Genomic DNA, 21,692 nt, shown 5'->3' with positions numbered 1-21,692 from the left:
AACATGCACAGCTTTTAGGTCAATCAATCAATCGGAGTTCTTGTAAAGCAAGACTTCTCACCCGTCAGGGTCTCAAGGTGCCGATGTGGAGGTGGGGAGTTGAGATTCAGTTGAGCTTTTTAGGCATGCATGAGGACCTTGAAGGTAATTCTTTTGTTGATAGGTGCCAGTGAAGGCCCAGTGATGTTGCTGCAGTCAAGTTAAGTTGAGCCTGAATTGGCTTGGTAGTTTAGTCTGCCCTGTTCCCATGATGCACTGGGCCAGGGACAGACTGATTTGCATATAGCCAGGTTCTGAGCTGGGATGGTGCAGTGAGATAAATAACGGTGATGGATCAAGCCCTGATCTTTGGACTGGGTAAGAGTGGTCTGCTTAATTCAGACACTCTGTTCATCACCACCCCCTTTTCTGTATCGTTTTTGGCCACTATAGGTGTGGCAGGGTATACTCAGACATGAGTCCCTTTCTCACTGCACCATCAGGATTCAAGCAAGCCGGGCCGAAGACGGCTGAAATGCCAGAAACCGGTCCCCGGTAGCTTGTCTCCTTTCTGGTGAAGAATTGGCTTGGTAGTTTATTCTGCCCTGTTCCCATGATGCACTGGGCCAGGGACAGACTTGCATATAGCCAGGTTCTGAGCTGGGATGGTGCAGTGAGATAAATAACGGTGATGGATCAAGCCCTGATCTTTGGAATGGGTAAGAGTGGTCTGCTTAATTCAGACACTCTGTTCATCACCACCCCCTTTTCTGTATCGTTTTTGGCCACTATAGGTGTGGCAGGGTATACTCAGACATGAGTCCCTTTCTCACTGCACCATCAGGATTCAAGCAAGCCGGGCCGAAGACGGCTGAAATGCCAGAAACCAGTCCCCGGTAGCTTGTCTCCTTTCTGGAGAAGAATTGGCTTGGTAGTTTAGTCTGCCCTGTTCCCATGATGCACTGGGCCAGGGACAGACTGATTTGCATATAGCCATGTTCTGAGCTGGGATGGTGCAGTGAGATAAATAACGGTGATGGATCAAGCCCTGATCTTTGGACTGGGTAAGAGTGGTCTGCTTAATTCAGACACTTTGTTTATCACCACCCCCTTTTCTGTATGAGTTGAGCTTGAGGCAGCTGTCCTTCATCTAGGTGGCGACTCGCTTCATCTCGCTGTGGTAGTTGCTCTTGGCAGCTGTGGGTTTTCTTCTGTGAGAGAGAGAGAGAGAGAGAGAGAATCAGCTGGGTGTTGTTAGGATAGGAGAGGATGTTGAGTCCGAACCAAGAGGGATAGTTTGGATTTTACTTTTATTCAATTTTTCCAGATGCTGTTCCCACTGTCAATGTCCAGCAGCCACTTTGGAGTGCTTGCTCTTCATACTTTATTTTTCCTTCTGCAAAGCAGTCTGATTCTTTGCTAGATGTGAAAGCTCTCACAGCTTGTAGAGTCACTGTTAAAAGATATTTTATTCAGACCACCATGGTCTTTAAAACAGCAAAAATATATACACAAAATTTAAATACATTTTCATTAAAAACCAGGATAATTAATTACATTTTCTTTAAAAGTAAATTAACATCTGATAAACAACTGTCATATTGCACAGGTCACATCCAACTACCTTATATCCATAACAAAAATTCAGCAGCTTGTCTTCCATCTAAAATTCCATGCTTATGGAGAATTGACCTTAAAACCGTGTTTTGTGCCGGTAGTAATGTGTTAAGAGTTGTATCTTACATTCAAATCACAGGTGCAGTTACTATTGTTACTCAGAATTGTGTTCTTTACTGGAGAGCTCAAGAGGAATGGATTCATCCCTGTCCGAAACATTTGGGGCTATAAACTACTTTGCCAAGAACATCTCGAACATTAAGTCAATACCTTACCAGCTCAGTTTTAGCTATCAATGCCTGTAGGTTTGTCTTTATTCATAACTACCACATAAGAGATAAAGTATCTTTCTGACTTCTAGTGCACACTTTAATTCACTGTGTATGATTGCTTTTTGACAAACAGTGCTGATGTTTTTATTTGCTGTATTTCCCATCCAAGCCTAAAATCTATTTTCATTGGCACAGGTTAAGTAGCTCCAGGCTGTTAAGTCCGCTTCTATTCTTATAGCTTGAATCATTGCTAAATTTGGTAGAGACAGCCGACTCTTTAGGGGTTTACATTTTTTTATAATCCCATTCAAATTTACGTTTTAAACACAGTAATTCTGCACCATATTGAAATTGTGGACGAATCATGGCAAGGTTGGCTGATAAAACTGATATTGTAAATACACGCACAGAGGAAAGTGTTCTTGCTTTTAATACTTAAATGCGTCCTTCCCACTGCTGTTTCTTCCCAATCTACATCTTAGGGAATTTCTATTTATTTACAGCCTCTATTTTTGTTTTACCTAGGTGCCATGTGTATTTGGAATTTCCGATCCCAAGTGCTATTACTTTGATGTTATCCAAATTTATTATCAATTGTTTCTTAATACAATACTTATAAAACAAATCTAGTTTCCTCTGAATGTCTATTTTTGTCTGATCCATTTTAACAAGATTGTCTACATATAAAATGTGACTATGTACGTTATGCTTTCTATGCTTGTCAAAAAATATCTACATGTTAAGCTAATCACTATTGGGGCTATAGTGTGGTTGTTGTGTTCGCATAGTTTGCTTGCAATCAATTTGTGTTGCCACACTTCTAAAGGTACATAAATGAATTGCAGGGAACCCTCATTTTAATTATGTGAGCTTATAAAATTAGCCAGCACGTTGTCTCCCTGAAATTGTTCTTGTTGCTGCTGAAAGTTGGCCAGCAATTATAAATGCTTCTCTGAAATCCTAGTGGCCATTCATTTTGGGAAATCAAATTGCAAGTGGAGAACATTTTGTCTTCCAAATTAAACCCCTAAGTTTATAGCTAGATGTAGAGGATAGTGATCACTTACTTCTATGTGCAGAACTTTCTCAATTCGATTAAAAAGAAAAAACATTGCATAAAAACATTATTGATCAGGCAGCATTAATTTCCATTAGTACATGTTTGTTTAGCTGGAAGAGGTGGAATCATATGTGCTAAACAATCCACTTGAAGGCAAAGAATTTAGCAATTAAAATCGTGTCCTGAGGATGAACTAACTGTCACTTTTGCATGCTTGATATAAGCAGGTAAATGTTTCTTATACAGTGGCTCAGTCTTTCGGCGATCTAATCAATGATTAAAATCACTCCGCAATAACACCAAATGAGATGGACACATAGTGCAAAGCCTTGTAAGGTCTATTGAACGTCATATTCATTGGCATTAAGTGTATGTATATAAACATTTTTGACAATCAATAATTCATAGTGGAATGCATTTTAATACAATTGTACGCAACAATCCATTTACAATGAGACTTTCACACAGTTACTTTACCAGCCACCTTAGTGGATATCAAAGTCATAATATCCTCAAACGGGTGACCAAAGCTATTTTTGAGACTAGTCTACTAACTTGTAGGAAGCCCTCTTTTGAGGGTGGGTCTTCGCACAGGCAGGTCTCCTGGAAACATAAGCTTCCATACATTGAAATAATAGTATTTAACATGTATAAGCCCAGCAGTTTCCTTAAGCTATATATGTTCCATGAAAGTGCTGAAAGTCCATGAAACCTAACTGTAACCTAATCTTTATAATTCATATTGCCAAATTTTATTTGCATTTCATCAACAGGTGTCAGACAGAACTATTTACCCCTAAAATAGTCTTCTGGAGAAATTGTCACCCTCCAGGTTCCTTTGCTTCTACTACCTACCTGTCTTGTACTGAGCTTATTTAAAATTCGCTCAGTAGAAGAGTTTCATTTGATTTCACCTCAATCCTGTATGATCTTGAAGGAAATTATTACCCAAGGAGTCTGAATTCACAATTCTTTCCTCTGATATAAGTTCAATAGCTTGATTTATGCCTCTTCCTCTGGTGCGTTTACTATCTAAGAGAACAATAATATATTTACTTCACTTCCTGATTTACTAGTAACAAAACACACCTGTTTTTGGTTATTTATAGAGAGAGTTTTCAGGCTTGCACATTTAGATAGTACATAAAGTAATTGCAACTGACTCAAAGGATTTAATTTTTGCTTCTTTTTTCTACTTTTCACCTTTTGTAAAAGCTCTATATAGATCCATACATCATTTTGAGCTGGAACCCTTATCTCTTTATTTGAAACATGTTCTATCACTACTCTTGTTTACAGTGTTTACCCTATGCTAAGATCTAGATCTAAAATGTGGTAAGTTGAGAACTTACTGACCTGTACACATTTTTTAACGCAAAGGGAGTTTTTTAATTTAAACTTCAACCGTAGCACTGGATTGGAGCCCCAGTTCGTGAACTTCTTCGTTTTTCTCTTTGTACTTGCTGGATTCTTTTTACTGCGGATTATTTGTTCCCATCTATTTTTAATTGACCTTTTCCTTATTGATTGTCAAATTTTGGGTTTCCCTTTCCTTCTTCACCAATCCTTTGTCTTCTAAGTGTAGACTCTCCTGGTATAGACAGTTTGCTTCTCCCATTTTTTAAATTTGCTAGCCTTTTCGGAATATATATAGATGGGGGTGCTTCCACTTTTAATTTAACCACTGCTGGCTCTTCCTGCATTGTGCTACTATTCTTTCTTTTGATTGGTCGCACTAATGATGGCATGCAAATATTTGTTTGAATTCATATGCAATGGCCTGCAAGTGTGTTTTTTGATATTATAAATCATAAATGTGTAACACTATGACTTCAAAAATACCTTGCAAAGTTCTTTGAATCAGTAAAATGATGTCCAGCATGGATGAAGTTAAGGTGGCTTATGCCTTGTGATTCAACGAAAAGTCTAGATTAGGTACTCCAGCTCCTTCTTTATCTGTCCGAGCAATTGAAAGGGTAAACTCACCATTGTTATTAGGTTGGCAGTTTTCCATTTGTAAAGAATTCCTGTTTATGCCATCTAGACTCTCACCCAGTTTCTCTATTTTCTTTCCTTGTGTATGTCCATCTTGCGTGGCATAAATAACCGTGGGGATGAGGACAGTCTTGGTTCAAGGAGAGCCTCATTAATATCTCCCATATCGATCACGTCCAGCAATGACTGAGCGAAGGCCAAACCTGTTGTTTGAGTAAAACTCTTCTCCACTTTTTCATTTGTGTTATTTCCTTTAATTGGTGAGACTTTGGTTTGGGTATGTCTCATTTTATTCTTAACATGATTTTTCCACAAATTATTTTTTTGACTAAATCCTGTACATACACTTCATTTGGCTCTGCCAGACATATTGTTTGTCCTTGAACAACTTTTAATGTCCTTTAAGGTTGGAGCTGTTTCTTCTAAGGGGCTCTGCTGACACTGATGTTTGCGAGAATACTCACAGCAGTAGACAATCTACTTTCCTCTTCTCTGTTATTTTGGGTTTACTGCCCTCCGTCATTTGGATTTATTTGCATTTTAACTAAAAGACACTAATATTACCTTTTTATCATCTCTTGTTAGCTCTTCTCAACCTTACAGACATCCTGCTACTGCTTATAGTCAGCTACTCCTTCTTGACTATAACATTGTCGTGGATTTGGGCTTCACAATAACTCATAAAATGTAATTGTAGCTTGAGCTCATTCTATTATCTTGTATCCCTCCCTTGCCAATACTCCCCAGTTGTAACCAACAGTCTCTCAGCCACCTCCTCCACCCAGGTGGAGAAGTGTGGCTCACTGGTTAGAGGAGGCAGACCTGGAAGCAGAGGTCAGCCCGGGACCGGGGTTCAATTCCCGGCTCGGCGGGTTCTTGAGTCCTAAAATGTCCATGGTCTCGACAATTCTCGCTCCGGTGCCTACTCGATTCACGGGTTCACACTCTGCGACTCTGGGCAATAGCTTGCTTAATCTCCACAACGGCCCCTCGCGGCGGGATGCCTGGCTTTCACCTTGCTGATACCCTGCCGGGGTTATCTCACAGGGGAATACCAGGACGGGTTCCCTAAGCAAGCGCTTAGAAACTGGTTGGCGATTTGCGCTATATAAATTCCTGTACATTTACATTTACAGAGCAGTTCTCTCACTTTCTGAATGCTGCAAAATATACCCCATGTCCTTGTATTACAATGACGCTCGTCAGCTTCCTTTGAGTAAACCTTTTAAGTGTTGAGGAGTGCGCCATCTGCGGTGGTGCCGTTGAACAAAATAAATCCTGCTGTATTCAAACATTCAACAATAACGGCTCCTTTGCCAGATTATGAACATGAAGGAATAGTTTTGCGCCCAAAAACAGCCCAAGAGGTCTGGTGACAACCATTCTCCTAAGCCATCCCTTTTCCAGCTCAGCAGTAAAGCAGGGTTCAGTGGAGAAATTGAGGGATCACAGGATCTAAAACAAGGTGGGAGGGGGTGGTGAGGGAGGTATTGGGGAGGAGGCCGATTCACAATTCAATACTCCAGTTCCATGTATGTTTTGGAATTTTGGCATAACTATTCATTCCTCCTCTTACAGCCCCATTCTCATTGGGCTATTGCCACTTACTCCTGCTTGTGGAAGACCTTCCACTTGGTAAACTGCTGTTACAACCTCTTCAAAAACAAGGTTTACACAGCAGTGGCAGTCATCGAATATGTATTTAATGATAGAATAGCAAAACGTACAGGACACAGAAACTTCTTAGACCAGATCTCAACGGCCTGCCGGCAGCAGGGGATGGGAGGTTGCCGCAGCAAGTAGCAACAGTGGTGAGCAGCTGTGAACTTCCAACGCTTGTGATGTAAGTAGTAGGCTGTGTGCTGGCACAAACAAAGCTTGCTTCTCAGCTTGTAGTGATGAGACTGGCTCTAAGAAGAAGCACCCAAAGAAACCACAATGAACGAAGAAGTCTTCTCACCCGGCTGTTCTCAACTTTCTGAAGTCATACTCAGCAGGGAGTTAAAAGGGTCTGGCCCAGCCTAGAAGATTCGCTCTCCTTAACAGCAGAATGTGATGACTCACCTCCTCTTCCCCTTTACCAGCCAACATGACAGTGCTCAGGAAAAAAATGATCTTCAGACCATTGCTAACTAGTCACAATAGAATAACTAAGGCAGCCCTGTTCTCCATCCTCCAACTCTTCATTGTTCAAAGATACACCCTCTGTCTCAGGAATGTAAGCAGTCCACTTCCACTATCCCAAGGCTGCACCTCCGCTTCCATCTTATTATGGAGTGGTATGCAAAATGTATTCTATTGGTCTCTGCTGCCACACACTAACAGTATGGAGTGCTGCTATGAAATGAAATGAAAAGCAACTTATAATGCGCAACTAAAACCCGAAGGCATCAAAGCGCCTAACAGACAAAAGTCCTCAAAAAAGGCAGAGACAAAAACTACAAGTAGGCTTTGACAAAAAGACGAGTCTACAGAGCCTTTCTAAAGGCTTGCAAAGTGGGCAGAGACTTAATTTCATCCGGTAGGGTGTTCCACCATTTAGGCGCAAGACTCGAAAAAGCTCTGCCCCCCCACTTAGCTCTCCAAATGCGGGGCGCACATAGCAGAGACTTCTTGGCAGAGCGTAAATTTCTGGAAGGGCTATAAGGGACCAAAAGGTCAGCAATTCCTGTTGCCACCAGTCACCAGTTGCACAACGTGGACATGACTCGCACATGGAGATGTCAGTACATGGTTTTGGCATTACATTCAAGCTAAACTGAGCACATGTGTTCTTTGTAGATACCCCACTTATCCCTTAATAGAAGCCTATCTGGTCATTTCTATCAATCAGTAAAAAGGGAGCATCCTCCGCTGCTTAACGTATATGACCTTTGACATGGACAGTAGTCCATGTCAACTAGAGAACATGCATTGGGCTCCCCTCCAGCCCCCTGATCTATTATTTAGATTTCTAAACCATCATGAAAAATCTAGGTCTCAACACATAGCATGATCGTTGTGTGTGATATGCCAAAAAATATCAAGACATCAGATAACCTACAGAAGTGATAATGCGGGGGCAGTACGGCAGTAGTGTATCCAGTTGTGGCACAGTAGAGGTAATTCTGAGTTTGCTGGCTACATAATTAGGAGGACCTCTTTCTTGTTCCATGACAAATTAGATAGGTAGGGGACGCATTTCCTACCTGTGGTGATCAGGCGTGATCTCTCTGTATAATTTACTTGGACCCTACCGAATCAGTTCCCACCACCTCCCTTGCCGGCACCGCCGTCCTGCCTGCCGCACTCGCTCTCCTCCCGCCGTCGCACCCCAGGAACACCTGTGCGGACGCTGTGTGGCGGAGACCTCGAGGCGCAGGGGGACTACAGCTCCCAGAGGTCTAAGCGGCAGGAAGCCGTTTCCGGGGAAATTGTGCCTGGCGGCGCTTAAAGCAGAGCGTCATTACCCAGGTCGCGGGACGCGCGCGTGAGAAGCGCGGGCGAAGTCCGGGCCAAAGGCGTGCCCGTTTAAGCCCGTTGAAGACTGGGAAAGACTGGACTGGGCCACCCCATTTACATTTGCTCAACGTCACTCATCTCCCCCCCTTTACTGGACGTATCCACTATCATGACTACTAGAGGTAGCAGGAGTAAGACTGCACAGGGTGCTGCACAGATGATCGGTCCCATCGATCACTACATAACTAGGGCTAATGAGGCAATTGATTAGGGCATAATGCTGCTTGAACGAAGGGTATAGCAGGATTTGGCCCTGGCCAAACGGTCCTCGTTGGGCTCCCTAGCCGCAGCCAAAACACCAATACTTCTAAGGGAAGCCGGGTCACTATTGGAAGTACATGTAGAAACTCACACTGTGCCAAGCATGGTTGACCTATCGGCATCCCTAGAGTTCTCCGACTCACAATCATCTATGCTGTTGGAAAAAACCCCTGTACTCTTTGCAAGTCCGAACCGGGAGGACCCCACTGTAGCTCCAAATAGGGGATTGAGGGAGGGTGCTATACCTAAACAGAAGAACCAAAAGAAACCGCTAAGAAAAGCTAGACTTCGCAAGAAACACACTCACAACAAAGATCCTCCTATCATCCACGGAGCAGGACAAGTTAGTCTAACACGGAGAGAGTTAAACACAACACCAATAGATACTATTAACCACTCTATGAATACCGCAAACCTTAGTGTAATAAGTAACACGGTGGAGGGTGTAAGGTTTGTGGGTTAAATAATCAACTACTACTTAGATTAGGGGAATTAGTCAAAACCTACTTGCATCCCATTGAATTGTCCCTCACAAAGATAGAAAAGCAGATAGCTGCTCTGAATACAACTTCACATACCCCAAAGGGGGGGGGACTGGTACAACCAGAGGGGAAAAAGTAAAAGTAAATACCAAAACCCCTAAGGCAGGGTTGCAACCCACGAAAATCGCTACTGATGCGACAACTGTAAAAACCAAATCCCCCTCCTGTAGGGGCGATGAAGGTCCCTGAGACAACAAAAACTCTAGCCTCCTCCAATACTCAGAAGAAGCCTGACCTAGTCAAGCCATCAGTGGCACAAAACTCCATCACCAGGTCAAGGGGGAGGGGTGGGCATCCAATACATTTACCACCAGAAGCAAGTGGTGATTATGACCGGGGTCCCAGAGTTGAGCACTAACGTGGAGAAACCAGGCTGGTCCTAAAAAAACAAGGTACTGCACTGGTTGTCTAACAATAGACCCCTACCACCGTACTCTGCAAGCAGAGTTTCAATGGTCCGCAGGGTCCCTTGGATAGGTAAGGAGCCGAAAAGAATCCAGGGAGATTGCGTCATAGTTAACTTTGACGACCCACTCACAGTTGAGCATATTTGCTCCTGGGGTATGCCAGTAACAAACGATGGGATAGATACAAAAAGACTCGCCTACTTTTACCCGCCAATATCACGCCATAATGAATGCCCACAATGGAACTGGACCCAAGTAGGAAACTGGGATAGGAGAAGGGATTGGGTTAACTGGTCAGGACATCTGGGTAGAGACGTCGCTCCCTCTGTAGGCTGGAGAGGCATACCAGTCACTAACAGATTTAATTGCCTAGATATGGTCGATTGACCACCATCATGTACTGACCAGGGAAACATGGGCTCAGTGTTTTTGGGACCAAATCCCCTACAAACACTTTCAAGATCCCCGAGCTCCCCCACCTTAACTACAATCTTCGATAAGACGATGGAACCACAACCAATAACAGCTATCACCACCCCAGAAATAATCTTTGATTTACCAGAGTCCCTAGTTGCTACAAATGAATTAATTGAGACATCTGGTACCGTGGGGAATGTAGTTGTTCCAAAACTAGCACAACTAGGTTTATCCCATGAGACTCCTTTCATCCCTGGTGAATCACCTAAAATGCATTCTACCGTCCTGGTGCCAGATTTGTATCCATTGCCTGGCATACCAGCTTCTAATGTTCTCCCTGTAAATAATGATTTAACAAATACAAATCCGACCTTTTCTGCTTTATTTTGGAACGTTGCCGGGCTCCGCTCCAAGATAAACCACAAATCATGGATAGATACAGTTAGTGCACATCAAATAGTATGTCTTCAGGAAACCTGGGCTATCGAGCCAATTCACATCCTAGGCTATAAAACATATCATATCCCAGCGAGCTCCAAAATGTTTGGTAGACCTAAAGGAGGTCTTGCAATATACACTGTTAACAATCTACCAACTATGGTTACAACTGTTCTTTTGTCTAGTGAGAATTTCCAAATTCTAAAAGTTTCAATTAACAAGTGTTTGTTGTATTTCTTGGTTAATTTTTATAACAACCTTCAGCTAACTGAATGTGCCAAAACCTTAACCGAGATTACTTTTCTTCTAATTGATCCGCGGAACAAACACATTGCCAAAACTTCCTACGTGATTTGGGGGGGGAGACTTTAACGCTTCACTATGTAATTATTATAAGAACGGTACCTGCGGTCTTCAGGATGAAAATGGATGCCCCCTAACACACTTTGCACATACGAAGTTAGGTAACTGTCTAAATGACTGTCTATTTTCTCTAGACCTAGATTACGCGAATGACCTTGCGGATCCACCCGTTGATTTTTCGCCCACATTTCACGGTAGGGGTCTTTCGAGTGTCATTGACTACATACTATGCTCCCAGTCATTAAAGGGTCAACTGGAAACTTTTAATACAGGCTCAGATATTAGTAGTGACCATTTTCCTATTAGTGTCAGCCTGTCAATTAAAAATGCTTTACCTCATTTAACCAGGCCCAGCTTGCTGAATCAACAAACGCTGTCCATGGATAAAGTAAATGGATACTCTGTAAAATGGTCCAAAATCGACCCAGTTGCAATCACCAGTACAGTGGTATCCAGAGCTCTTCCTTGGATAAATAACTGCTTAGCACTTGACTCCTCTCCCCAACTGATTATAGTCAGTTTCCTGGAAATAATCAGAACTATACGGGATGAACTGTTCCGTAACCAAAAATCTAGTAAACCAAAAACCAAAGGCTGGTTTGACTCTACCTGCCGTAAGGCCCTAACTAACTTAAAAAGAGCAGTCCATAAACAGGTTAGAGATAGCGCTGAAATCACCAAACTTAGGCAGGATTACAAATTAGCACAGCAAAATCGCAGAAACGAAATTAAGAAAAACTTGTGGGCCCAGCTACACAAGAGCTGCCTACGCAAAGACAGCTCTCTGTTCTGGCGTACGGTAAAATCACCATTTCTGGCAGACACATCATCATCCCAACACCTTGATGTAGCGGTGACAGCAGATGAGTGGGTAGCCCACTTCTCAAAGATATTTGGCGGTCCCCCAGAGGTTAACACAAATGAGGTTCAGGTGGCAGGTGATCTTTCTAGGGACCAGATATTTCCCATTGACCTCCTTTTCGACCACAAGGAGGTCATTAACGCTCTGTCATCTTCCAAAACTGGCAAGGCCCCCGGCCCGGACGGGGTCCCACTTGATATCTTTGTACATAATCCGGAACTCTGGTCACCCCTAGTCACCCAGGTTATGGCAGCAGTCACCAAAATAGGCCTAATAGACTCTTGGTCCACCTCTGTTTTGCTTCCAATTTTTAGGAAGGGCGAACGTAACAATCCACTATGTTACAGGCCCATCTCCCTCCTGGATTCCTTGGGGAAAGTCGCTGGCCGGCTGATCCTGGAACGTCTCGAGCATTGGGTGTCCACAAATAACATTCTGACTGATCTCCAGTACGGCTTCCAGGAGGGACTTGGTACTGTTGAGCAGGCATCAAACCTAGCCCTTCTGATTGGAAAATATGTGGGGGCTAAAGGGTGGTAACCTGTACTTAGTCTGTTGATCTTACCGCAGCATTTGACTGTGTCATCCACTCTAGGCTGTGGTCCATTCTCGGCGAACTGGGGGTAGATCCTCCTCTTATCAAATTTCTCTGTGAACTCTATTCGGACGACACTGCGTGTGTTAGATACGGGATAGGCGGTGAATTATCTCCATCATTTCCCGTCACCAAGGTCGTCGGGCAGGGCTGTGTCCTGGCTCCCTTCCTATTCAACCTATACACTAATGGGCTGGAAGCGGCCATGCTTGAAGGGAGTCAGGATCTTCCATCCATCAATCAACGCCCAATTCCCGCCCTGCTATACGCGGACAATTCCGTAATCTTAGCCAGAACTCTGAACCAGCTTCAAATACAGCTCAACAAATATTGCCATTTTATGCTCTCTTTAGGATTAAAAGTGAATAAAAATAAAACCTTTGTTATGCACATCGGCCCTAGGGTTAAGAACCCTAAACCACTTTTTATTGATCACGTTAGGTTGGAACGCACCAGGGAATATCCCTATCTAGGAATTTTAGTGGATGACAGGTTATCTTGGAAACAAGCCATGACAAGTAAAAAGCTACTCTTCCAGAGAGCAGCCTCTGCTCTAGTTTCCTTCTCAAGAAGACTAGGCAAACCTGCCCCAGTAGAGTTGCTAAAAATATATCATGCAAAATGCCACAGCGTAGCAACATACGGCGCAGGGGTTTGGGGTTTTGCTCCCTCGGATACCTTGCAGACGGTCCAGAACTGGTTTTTAAAATACTTACTAGCACTACCCCAAAGTGCCCCAATATACGGTTGCCACATCCAGCTGGGTATCGACTATCTGTCAGACACTATCAGATGCCAGCCGATCTTATTGTGGCACCGTATCTGGACCAAAATTCAATGTCATCTAACGCGCTCATTGATTACCGACTGCTTGGCCCTGGCAAACTGGAGTAAAATCCCTTGGCTTCTGTATGTCTCTAATTTCCTAAAGGACCTGAACTGTACAACTTATTTCTCAGAACCTACTACAATGATAGGTACCACCAGGAAGGACTTGAAAAAACTATGTTTGACCCATCTTAGAGAACTATCACTTTCCCAAGAAGTAAGCAAACCCTTAAATGTAAACGTTTTATCGGTCCAGACCCCCATGGGTATCCAACCATACCTATCTTTTCACTTAACTAACTATGAAAAGTACGTTCTGACTAGGTTTCGTTTTAATTCCTTTTTCAGCTTAGTCACTTTTCCTTCAGAGCAGTACTGGTCTCATAATCTTATGAACTGTCCATGTAATGGTATATCTCCACAGTCTACAATACGTGTAACATTTTTCTGTAGATATTATGAGCCCCCCCCGCATGCGCTGGATCATTCCTATACTTCGAAAAATGGGCCTGAGAACCTGTCGGCCCGCATATCTGGCCCTGCAGTTTCTGGACTCTCAACACATTGCTAAATGCGTAGCTTGTTTTTTAAAATCATGTTTAAAAAATCGTTGTAATTTTTGAGTTCTAATTTACCCGAACTCCAGCCTAGTATCCTAAATGATTTGGAGTTTTTTTTTGTTTGGTTTTTTTAATGTTTTTTAACGATAATAGTTTTTTTTTATGTATTAGCCATTGTGATTTTCCATATGCATTGTAATATTTTATCTTTGTACTTTTTATGGTTTCGCTACAATGTAACCGAATAAAAGTTTTATGAATTAAATGAAAGATAGGTTAGAAAAAGATACCTTTCTAGTAAAATTGTTCAGGGTCATCCAGTGGATGGAGTGTAAATGAGATTCAAACTGAACTAGTGTTACCCACACTTGACCCTCAGTTTAGTTTGGGCTTTATTGAGCACTTGGGAGCAAACTTTTTGAAAGGAATTTGAGGCGCTTTCAGTTTACTAGAGATCATGTATATTAATAGTGTATTTGTTTGTGTTTTCCATCCCACCAGAATCCAGCAGGCTGGTTCCGAGGTGTATGCCTTGGCTCTCGCATCTTTTGGTGCTCCGTCTGTCATCGCAGCCTGCATTTGCTTTCTGGAGCTGCTGGGTCTGGACAGTCTGAAGCTTCGCATTGACATCAAAGTGGCCAACATAATTCTTTGTCACAAGTCGGGAAATGTGGACGAGCCTCAGCCCAGCGACCTGCAAGAAGCTCTAGGTATTATCAGATCACTTGTAACCTATGTGCAGAAAGATAGCTACTGATGACAACCCAGTGAAATGGAATGCTTCAATCTCTGCAAGCTCCTGTTATGTTGCAATGCGCTGTCCCTGGAGACTCCTCTGTTATGTTGCAGTGCTCCAGTTGCTGAAGGCACCCTTATTCTGCTGGCTGGAAACTTACCCAATATACTACAGTTCAGCTATCGATAAGGGTACCTGATTTTCATTGCTTCATGCTGCCCTACCATACTACAGTGATGTTGTCTTTCTTATTCTACTGCCACAATCACAACTTATAATAAAACAATGCGGCAGTAGCGGCAAGCTTCCCTATGATGCGTAGTGCCTCTATCCATACACACCTACATCTCATGCTTTAATGCTGCTATTCTTACAAGTTTTCTTGGTATACTGAAATACTGCTATCCTTCCACGTTTCCCTTGTATACTGCAATATTACTATGTCTGTAAGCTTCCTTCAATGGATTTCTGCAAAGTGGTTAATTATGCATGGATCCCATCATGATGCAGTGCTGTGTCCCTGGTAGGTGGACAGTTTTTGTCCCTGCCACCTTGCTTGATATACTAAATGGTGCTGTCTCAGCTAGACCTTTGATTAGACTGTTGTGCTGCCTTCCTGAAAGCTGCCACATTTGTGCTGCAGGGTTGCTGTAGGAAAAATCTCTGATGGACTTTGAGGAGTAGAAGCCATTGTGCATAAGTGAATTGTTACTGAGATCTCACACTGCCCCTGCAGTAAGGGTACATTTGACTCGCCTTTGAGTGGTGTGAGCAGCAAGAAAAATATCTGAGAAATGTGGAACAATTATAGCCAAAGATATAAACCAGCATTGGCATTGCATATAGGTCTGGCTTTATAGGAATGTTGCATGGCAATGTGAAGCATTGCAAGTAAATTGCATGTGAATTGATGTGTATGTGTGTGGAAGCAGAGAACTATAGAATATAATTAATGTAGGTTAAAAGGTCAGATGAGTGTTGCACTGTCAAGCTAGACCTAAAAATTCATGTAGGTTTAGGAGTGTCCTCCTCCCGTTTTTGCTGCTAAAAGAGAAAAACAACATACATTATCTAGTTATCTAAGACACATTAATACCATTACAAAGTCATGTGTTTGCACTGAAAGTTCGAGATCAGGCAGCTGGATAAATAAACAAAATGATCACAACTGTGTGGAGGGCAAGCACTTTTTTCTGGAAGCACACAGCTACTGCCCCACCAAAACATACACTCCTGGCTCCCAACATGTAGGCGGAGTTTAAAGCCCCTCTCCTGGTAACTCTCACATAACTGTCTGGTGACAGCTGCACTATCAAGCCAAACCATAAAAACGTAAGGCCTACACAAAGTAAATAAAATGTGTCAAATGTAATAGAAACTTGAATCAGAAAGGAAGAAAAATAGCTCAAGAGATAACAATATTCCCTAGTAGAACAAGATCAGGCCTGGCTACGGAGGGCGTGCGGTGCCCAGAATTGTGGGCAGGGTGTATTCATAGACACAATGGAAGGACTGTGAGTGGGGCGGGGTATGGGAAAACCTGAGAGACCTGCAGTCGAGGGTTGAAAGCTTTGTAGACAAGGCGGGGCTGTTCCTGTTTAAGCTTCTTATGCATCTGAAATCCATAGGAAGGTGAGCTAAATGTGCCAAAGATCACAGTGATACGTGTGAGAGGAAAGAAGTCACTCGGAGCAACAGAAATTTACAGCCCAATCTGAAGGGATGCGCTAGCCTCTGTGACCTATTGCCCTTTACCCAGTGCAATGAACTTTGCTCTGGACGCTGTGCTGGGAGTCGGTGGGAGGGGGGCGGCAACACTTTTTTGTTTGTTTTCGAATCCCAGCTGCAAATGACCACAACTCACTGATCACAGTTATTCAGAATCTCAGCACCCTGACGGTCCCACGCACCTTAACTCACTGACAGTTACACACAGATCCCTGTTACAGGCAGTCGCAATACATTGTTGATGTGTTTTTACATTGACCATTGTAACCATTGTTACACACACATACACCAACAGCCCTAAGTCACTGAATCGGCCTATCCCACAAATCATTGACACGCAGCCCGAACTTACAGACCACAGTTACACACAACCTAAACTCCCGGTTGTTTGCACACAGCTTCAACCCACATATTCAACTGATGAAAACCACGGATCGTCATTACACACAACATCAACGCATACATACTTGCACACAACATAAATTCAACGAGCAGAGTTACATAAAGCTTCAACTTACTGTTGGTTATACAAAGCATCAGTTCACCATTCACAGGTGCACACAGTCTCGACTCACTGATCAGAGATACTCACTCCCTCAACTCAATTATGACAGAGTGGCAGCCTCAAATCACTGATGGTTACGCACAGCCTCAATCCAAAGATGACACTTACACACAACCTCAACTAATTAAACACTAAAGACTCTATCAACTTACTGATACACACAGGCTCAACTGAAGATCGAACATTTGCAAATAACTTCAAATCACTGATTACAGAGACAGGCAGCCTCAACTCACTGATCAAACAACACACAAATGACATAATGTCAAATCTCAGATACACACAAACGTGACACTCTGATACCATTACACAACCTAATTGCAGTAAACGCAGCCACTGCGCTGTCTCACAGAAGTCGTGTAGGTAAAGCGGCCTAACGCAAAATGACCCAACCCCGAGAATGTGAAGAGGGCCCACCTAGTCTCCCCTAGGTAACAGATATCCATTGGCCTTGGGCTGAAAATGGGGCCCCTGAGACCTGACGCCCCACTCCTCCCCCGCGCGTACGTACCCTTGACCAACAGGATGCCCGGACTGATGTGCCGTGTCATTGTCTGGGGGTGGCTGGGGCCTCTTTCACTGAGAAGAGCGCACGCGCCTCACCTGCGAGGATCACAGCTGTGACCTCATCTGATCAATGGGCCTGTCCTGTGGTCCTTGATGACCTGACGTACTTAGCGGCGGTGCTGCAGGTGTGTGATCCTTACTCATGGAAATTACCACCTGCCCTGCTCTCTACGTTCTATGGGGCGCGTGCAGTGCAGCCGGAGCCCTGGGTGCGTGTGCCTACAATACTACTCATGGCTGTCTGCTTAACAAACGGGGCCCTGGGAGGGAGCCTTTCCCTCGTCTGCATTAGGACCCCTGTTTCTTGTTTCCCTTTGACCCTGGCCCTGCCTAGCTCGGAAAGTCTTGAACATTCCAAGGAAGGTTTGTTCAACTGTAAGAGGCATCGCAGCAAGTGACTGGGAAATAGAGATGGCACATATATAAACATTAAAAACGGGCATACTCAGACTGTAGGACACCCTAAAACTGCTGAGCAATGCCTGGGGCTTGCTGCTGACCGGGGCCTTGGCTTGAAGGCCACACTTACAGGGGCAAGAAACCATGTTTGACGTCCCGTGCGCAGAGCTTCGCCGTCCGCCCTTCGTTTCCTCCTCTGCCGGTGTGATTTCTTGGCGTGCCACCGCTCTTAGCCCCGGCTCTCCCTGTTGGCGAGTCCTGGTCCCTACCGGCATCGAGGCCAGAAGTTGCCGCCTCTAGAACCCATCCCCACCAAGGCGTTGGCGCGCAAAGGTAGGGAGCTCCCGCGCCCCGCACTTCAGGACAGGAGACTACCCCCTAAGAGGCTCGGGAAGGGCTACCTCTCCAGCTGCCTACAAGAACTAACTGCAGGCTGCACCCTCCCGGCATGAAATACTGACGACTCACACGTGAGATCTACAAATGCACAACAAAGGCACGGACTTCCAAGAGGCTGCACGTCTTCGTCAGCGAGCCACTTGTGTGTGATGCGTGCAAGAGCGCAGGGCTGAGGCAGCGGGGAACAACGAAGCGCACCTTTTGAAGGAGCTTCTCAGGACAGTCAAGGCCAGCTCCAAATTCTACAAACAGCTGCTACCCATACTAATCAACTGTTTGCGACTTTTTTATGTTGCATTAAAGACACACTTCACAGATGTGCCCCAAGTGGAGCACTTTTCAGTACAGATCCTGGAAGATAAACTAGTGCGCTAACTCATCACCCTTGTTGGGGCAGCGCAAGCGTTCGCAGGCAAGTGACTCCAATCTACACAGCTCCACAGGGCCCCCCCCCCCTCACACCTTCACCACGCACTGACCTTCACAATGCTCCCGTGCAGGCCGGGCACGAGAGCTCACTGCCCGAGAAAAACAAACGTATCTCAAGCCCACAGAAGAGTAAACTGGAAAGTCAAGATGCAGTGCTTTTCTCTCCCCCCTCTGCCCCCCACGAGGAAGACATGTAGCTGCGCTGATGGCAGTTTAGTAGAAGGGCGATGAATGTGTAATACAGTGAAATTCTTCAGGTCAGCTGGGCCTTCCCACTGCCCCCATTCAGCTGCCACTTGACATTATCTCACGAACAGCGTCCTCTGAAAGGCTCGCCAACAGTTTCCCACTGCCCCCATTCAGCTGCCACTTGACATTATCTCACGAACAGCGTCCTCTGAAAGGCTCGCCAACAGTTTAGGAGCCCGGCGCGCAAGCAACCGCCAGCGAGAGTGGGTATTTCTACCCTCGCCAGGGTCAAGTCACGCCATGTTTTTGCATTTTAAATGTAATATCGCCTTTCTGTCCCAATGATGGTGGGAGGTAATGCGGGCTCCGTGCGCGGCTTCCAGATCTCCAGATCCAACCACCTGACATTCAGGAAAAAACTTAAAACTCTTCTGTTCCCTAAATAAACCCTCCACCTCTCTTCCCCTCAGCAGGACTCAATTTTAACAGCGCGGGGATGCCCTCGGGTCACCAGGCGCTATACAAATTGCTAAATAAATAAATAAATAAATCGGAATGCAGAACAGAATGAAGTGAAACTACGTGCAAGTCCACTTTCACTTTCATCCGCCGTGAAAGCTTTCTTGTCTTTATGAGGCCTCATAAAGATAAGAAAGCTTTTACTACAGACGTAAGTCAGACGAGCCCGTCCAAGTGGGCCATCTCTAAAAGAGAAAAGTGTTCGTCATGAACACCTCTTTCCCAATGGCTGGCCACCGTTTAGCCTAAATGGTGATGCCGACCAGGGGCGGGGCTTAAAGCCCGCTAGTCAAAGCCACTCAAGAACATAAAATCTCGCGAGCTCGACTGCGCATGTGCGCAGTCCACGTCACGAGACCTAACTAGTCAAAGCCACTCAAGAACATAAAATCTCGCGAGCTCGACTGTGCATGTGCGCAGTCCACGTCACAAGACCTAACTAGTCAAAGCCACTCAAGAACATAAAATCTCACGAGCTCGACTGCGCATGTGCGCAGTCCACGTCACGAGACCTAACTAGTCAAAGCCACTCAAGAACATAAAATCTCGCGAGCTCGACTGCGCATGTGCGCAGTCCACGTCACGAGACCTAACTAGTCAAAGCCACTCAAGAACATAAAATCTCGCGAGCTCGACTGCGCATGTGCGCAGTCCACGTCACGAGGCCTAACTAGTCAAAGCCACTCATGAACATAAAATCTCGCGAGCTCGACTGTGCATGTGCGCAGTCCACGTCACGAGACCTAAAAACAACACTCTGAAAAAAAAATGAGAGAGGGGGAAATAGTCTCCTCATACTTGCACAAGAGAGCCTTGTTCCGAAAGCGTACACCAGAGGAAATCACCAAGCATATTCACTAGGGAACCTCAGTGCTAAGGTGTTCCCAGAGGCAAGTGTAGCTTTATCAAATAATGTATCTGTGTGCTGCAGACTGGCTTTCGTGGTGCTTTCAAGGCATAAGCTGGCACTCCAGGCTTATTCGTTTTCTAGTTGTGGTTTTTAATGGTTACTCCTACACTGGTCTCCACTAATGCAATTCTCTTGGAAAATTGGCATTGTTCCCTTCATTTGGCACAACTTACCATAGCTCTTCCAGAATAATCCAAGTAAACTGGGTTCTGTAAACTGTTCACAAGCCTCTCTGTACTGGAGCCTCTGGACCATCTCATATTCTCGACCTCTATGGTTTTATTAGAGACCAAATTCTTCTAATTGGCAGCTTCTCTTCCCTGGCACAGGGAACCCTAAATGTCTTTGTAACCCTGTTCTGGAAATTGTCTGACTGTCGTTATTGGATCCAGCCGTTGGAAGCAGAGATACAAGTCTAAATCTGCATCCCTTGTTCCTCTAACATGTAGTAGGGAGCTTTACAGCTTCAGGCACAGCAGTCTTTCTTTCAGTTTCATGCTGGTACCAATGACATAGTGGATTGAGCTAAGAGGTTTAAAGTTAGACTAAAATGTCATAAAAGAGTGAACAAGCCCATTCCTCTAAGGATTTTCTCGGTTATCCCCTCAGTTTTCTATATTATTTCCTGTGGGTAGATCTAGTGGCCATCTAATTTCCTACAACCCCTTATAGGAAGAAACTCGAACATGGTGGAAATTGCAAAAAGTAAGGTATAACTATCCCCCTCCTCCTGACTCCTGCGTCACTCTCCACTTCAGCCCAGTTCATTCCAAAGATGTTCTTTCCCAGTCTTCTGCTGCTGGCGTAAAAATATCTCCTCCTAAGGAGGAATCCCAATATCTGGTTGAACCCATACACACAAAATCCCGCGCACTCAATGAATCTCAACAACAATGTGACAGTCAGTTTTGCAAACAGATACAAAAGAAATTTCTTGTTCGGCGTCGTTTTCATGGAGGTTCGTGTGTCTCTCCTTTTATTGGGTCATCAAATTAAGGTAACTTAACATACAGCCAGCCGACACGTGTTTCGTTGTAGGACTGTAAATGTACAGAAGCTACAACTCTTCAGGGCTCAATGTTGAACCAGCAATATATCGAGTCAATTCCGGTGATACTTCCAACCCGGCGGGGTATCTTTGAATTATCCAAATCACAAAAGACGTAGACACAGCTCTTATATGGAATTTCCCTTTCGTATTAACTTCTCAAAAGGTCCGTTTTCACTGGGTTAGCAAATCCAAATGGTGTAATCCTCGTGAGAGAACACCCACAAGCGTAACCACGGGTACGTGAGTTACGATTTCCTGCGGCACAATCGCCCTCGCGTATCTCGCGTTCGGAATCCGGGTTTCGAACGTTCACTCGTTCTACTCAACCACTTTCACTAGGTCCATGGAAGGAAAGTGTAAGAAACGAAAGCTTCTAATTCTGATTGCAGACCTATCTTTTTCATGCAAAGTTATTTATATAAATAGTTATGGTTATTTGCTGCTACCAACTCTTGATCCTGACTACACGTTAATTCTTATTTCATCCTTAAGTGATGGTGCTG

The 21,692-nt window shown here is 44.3% G+C and overlaps 1 protein-coding gene across 2 annotated transcripts in view; it reads left to right on the top strand.

The window, feature by feature from the left end:
* The window catches only part of SPG11 (SPG11 vesicle trafficking associated, spatacsin), a 639,585-nt gene that overhangs the window by 335,223 nt on the left and 282,670 nt on the right, over positions 1-21,692 (top strand). For both annotated transcript variants that reach the window (XM_086957913.1, XM_086957912.1), the window contains exon 23: positions 14,199-14,407. In XM_086957913.1, coding sequence (XP_086814039.1) covers positions 14,199-14,407 — 209 coding nt within the window. The remainder of the gene's footprint in view (positions 1-14,198; positions 14,408-21,692) is intronic.

The sequence above is a fragment of the Lissotriton vulgaris genome, chromosome 2_1 (assembly GCF_964263255.1).
Source record: "Lissotriton vulgaris chromosome 2_1, aLisVul1.2, whole genome shotgun sequence".
Classification (NCBI taxonomy): domain Eukaryota; kingdom Metazoa; phylum Chordata; class Amphibia; order Caudata; family Salamandridae; genus Lissotriton; species Lissotriton vulgaris.
This window is presented reverse-complemented; position numbering and strand designations above follow the sequence as displayed.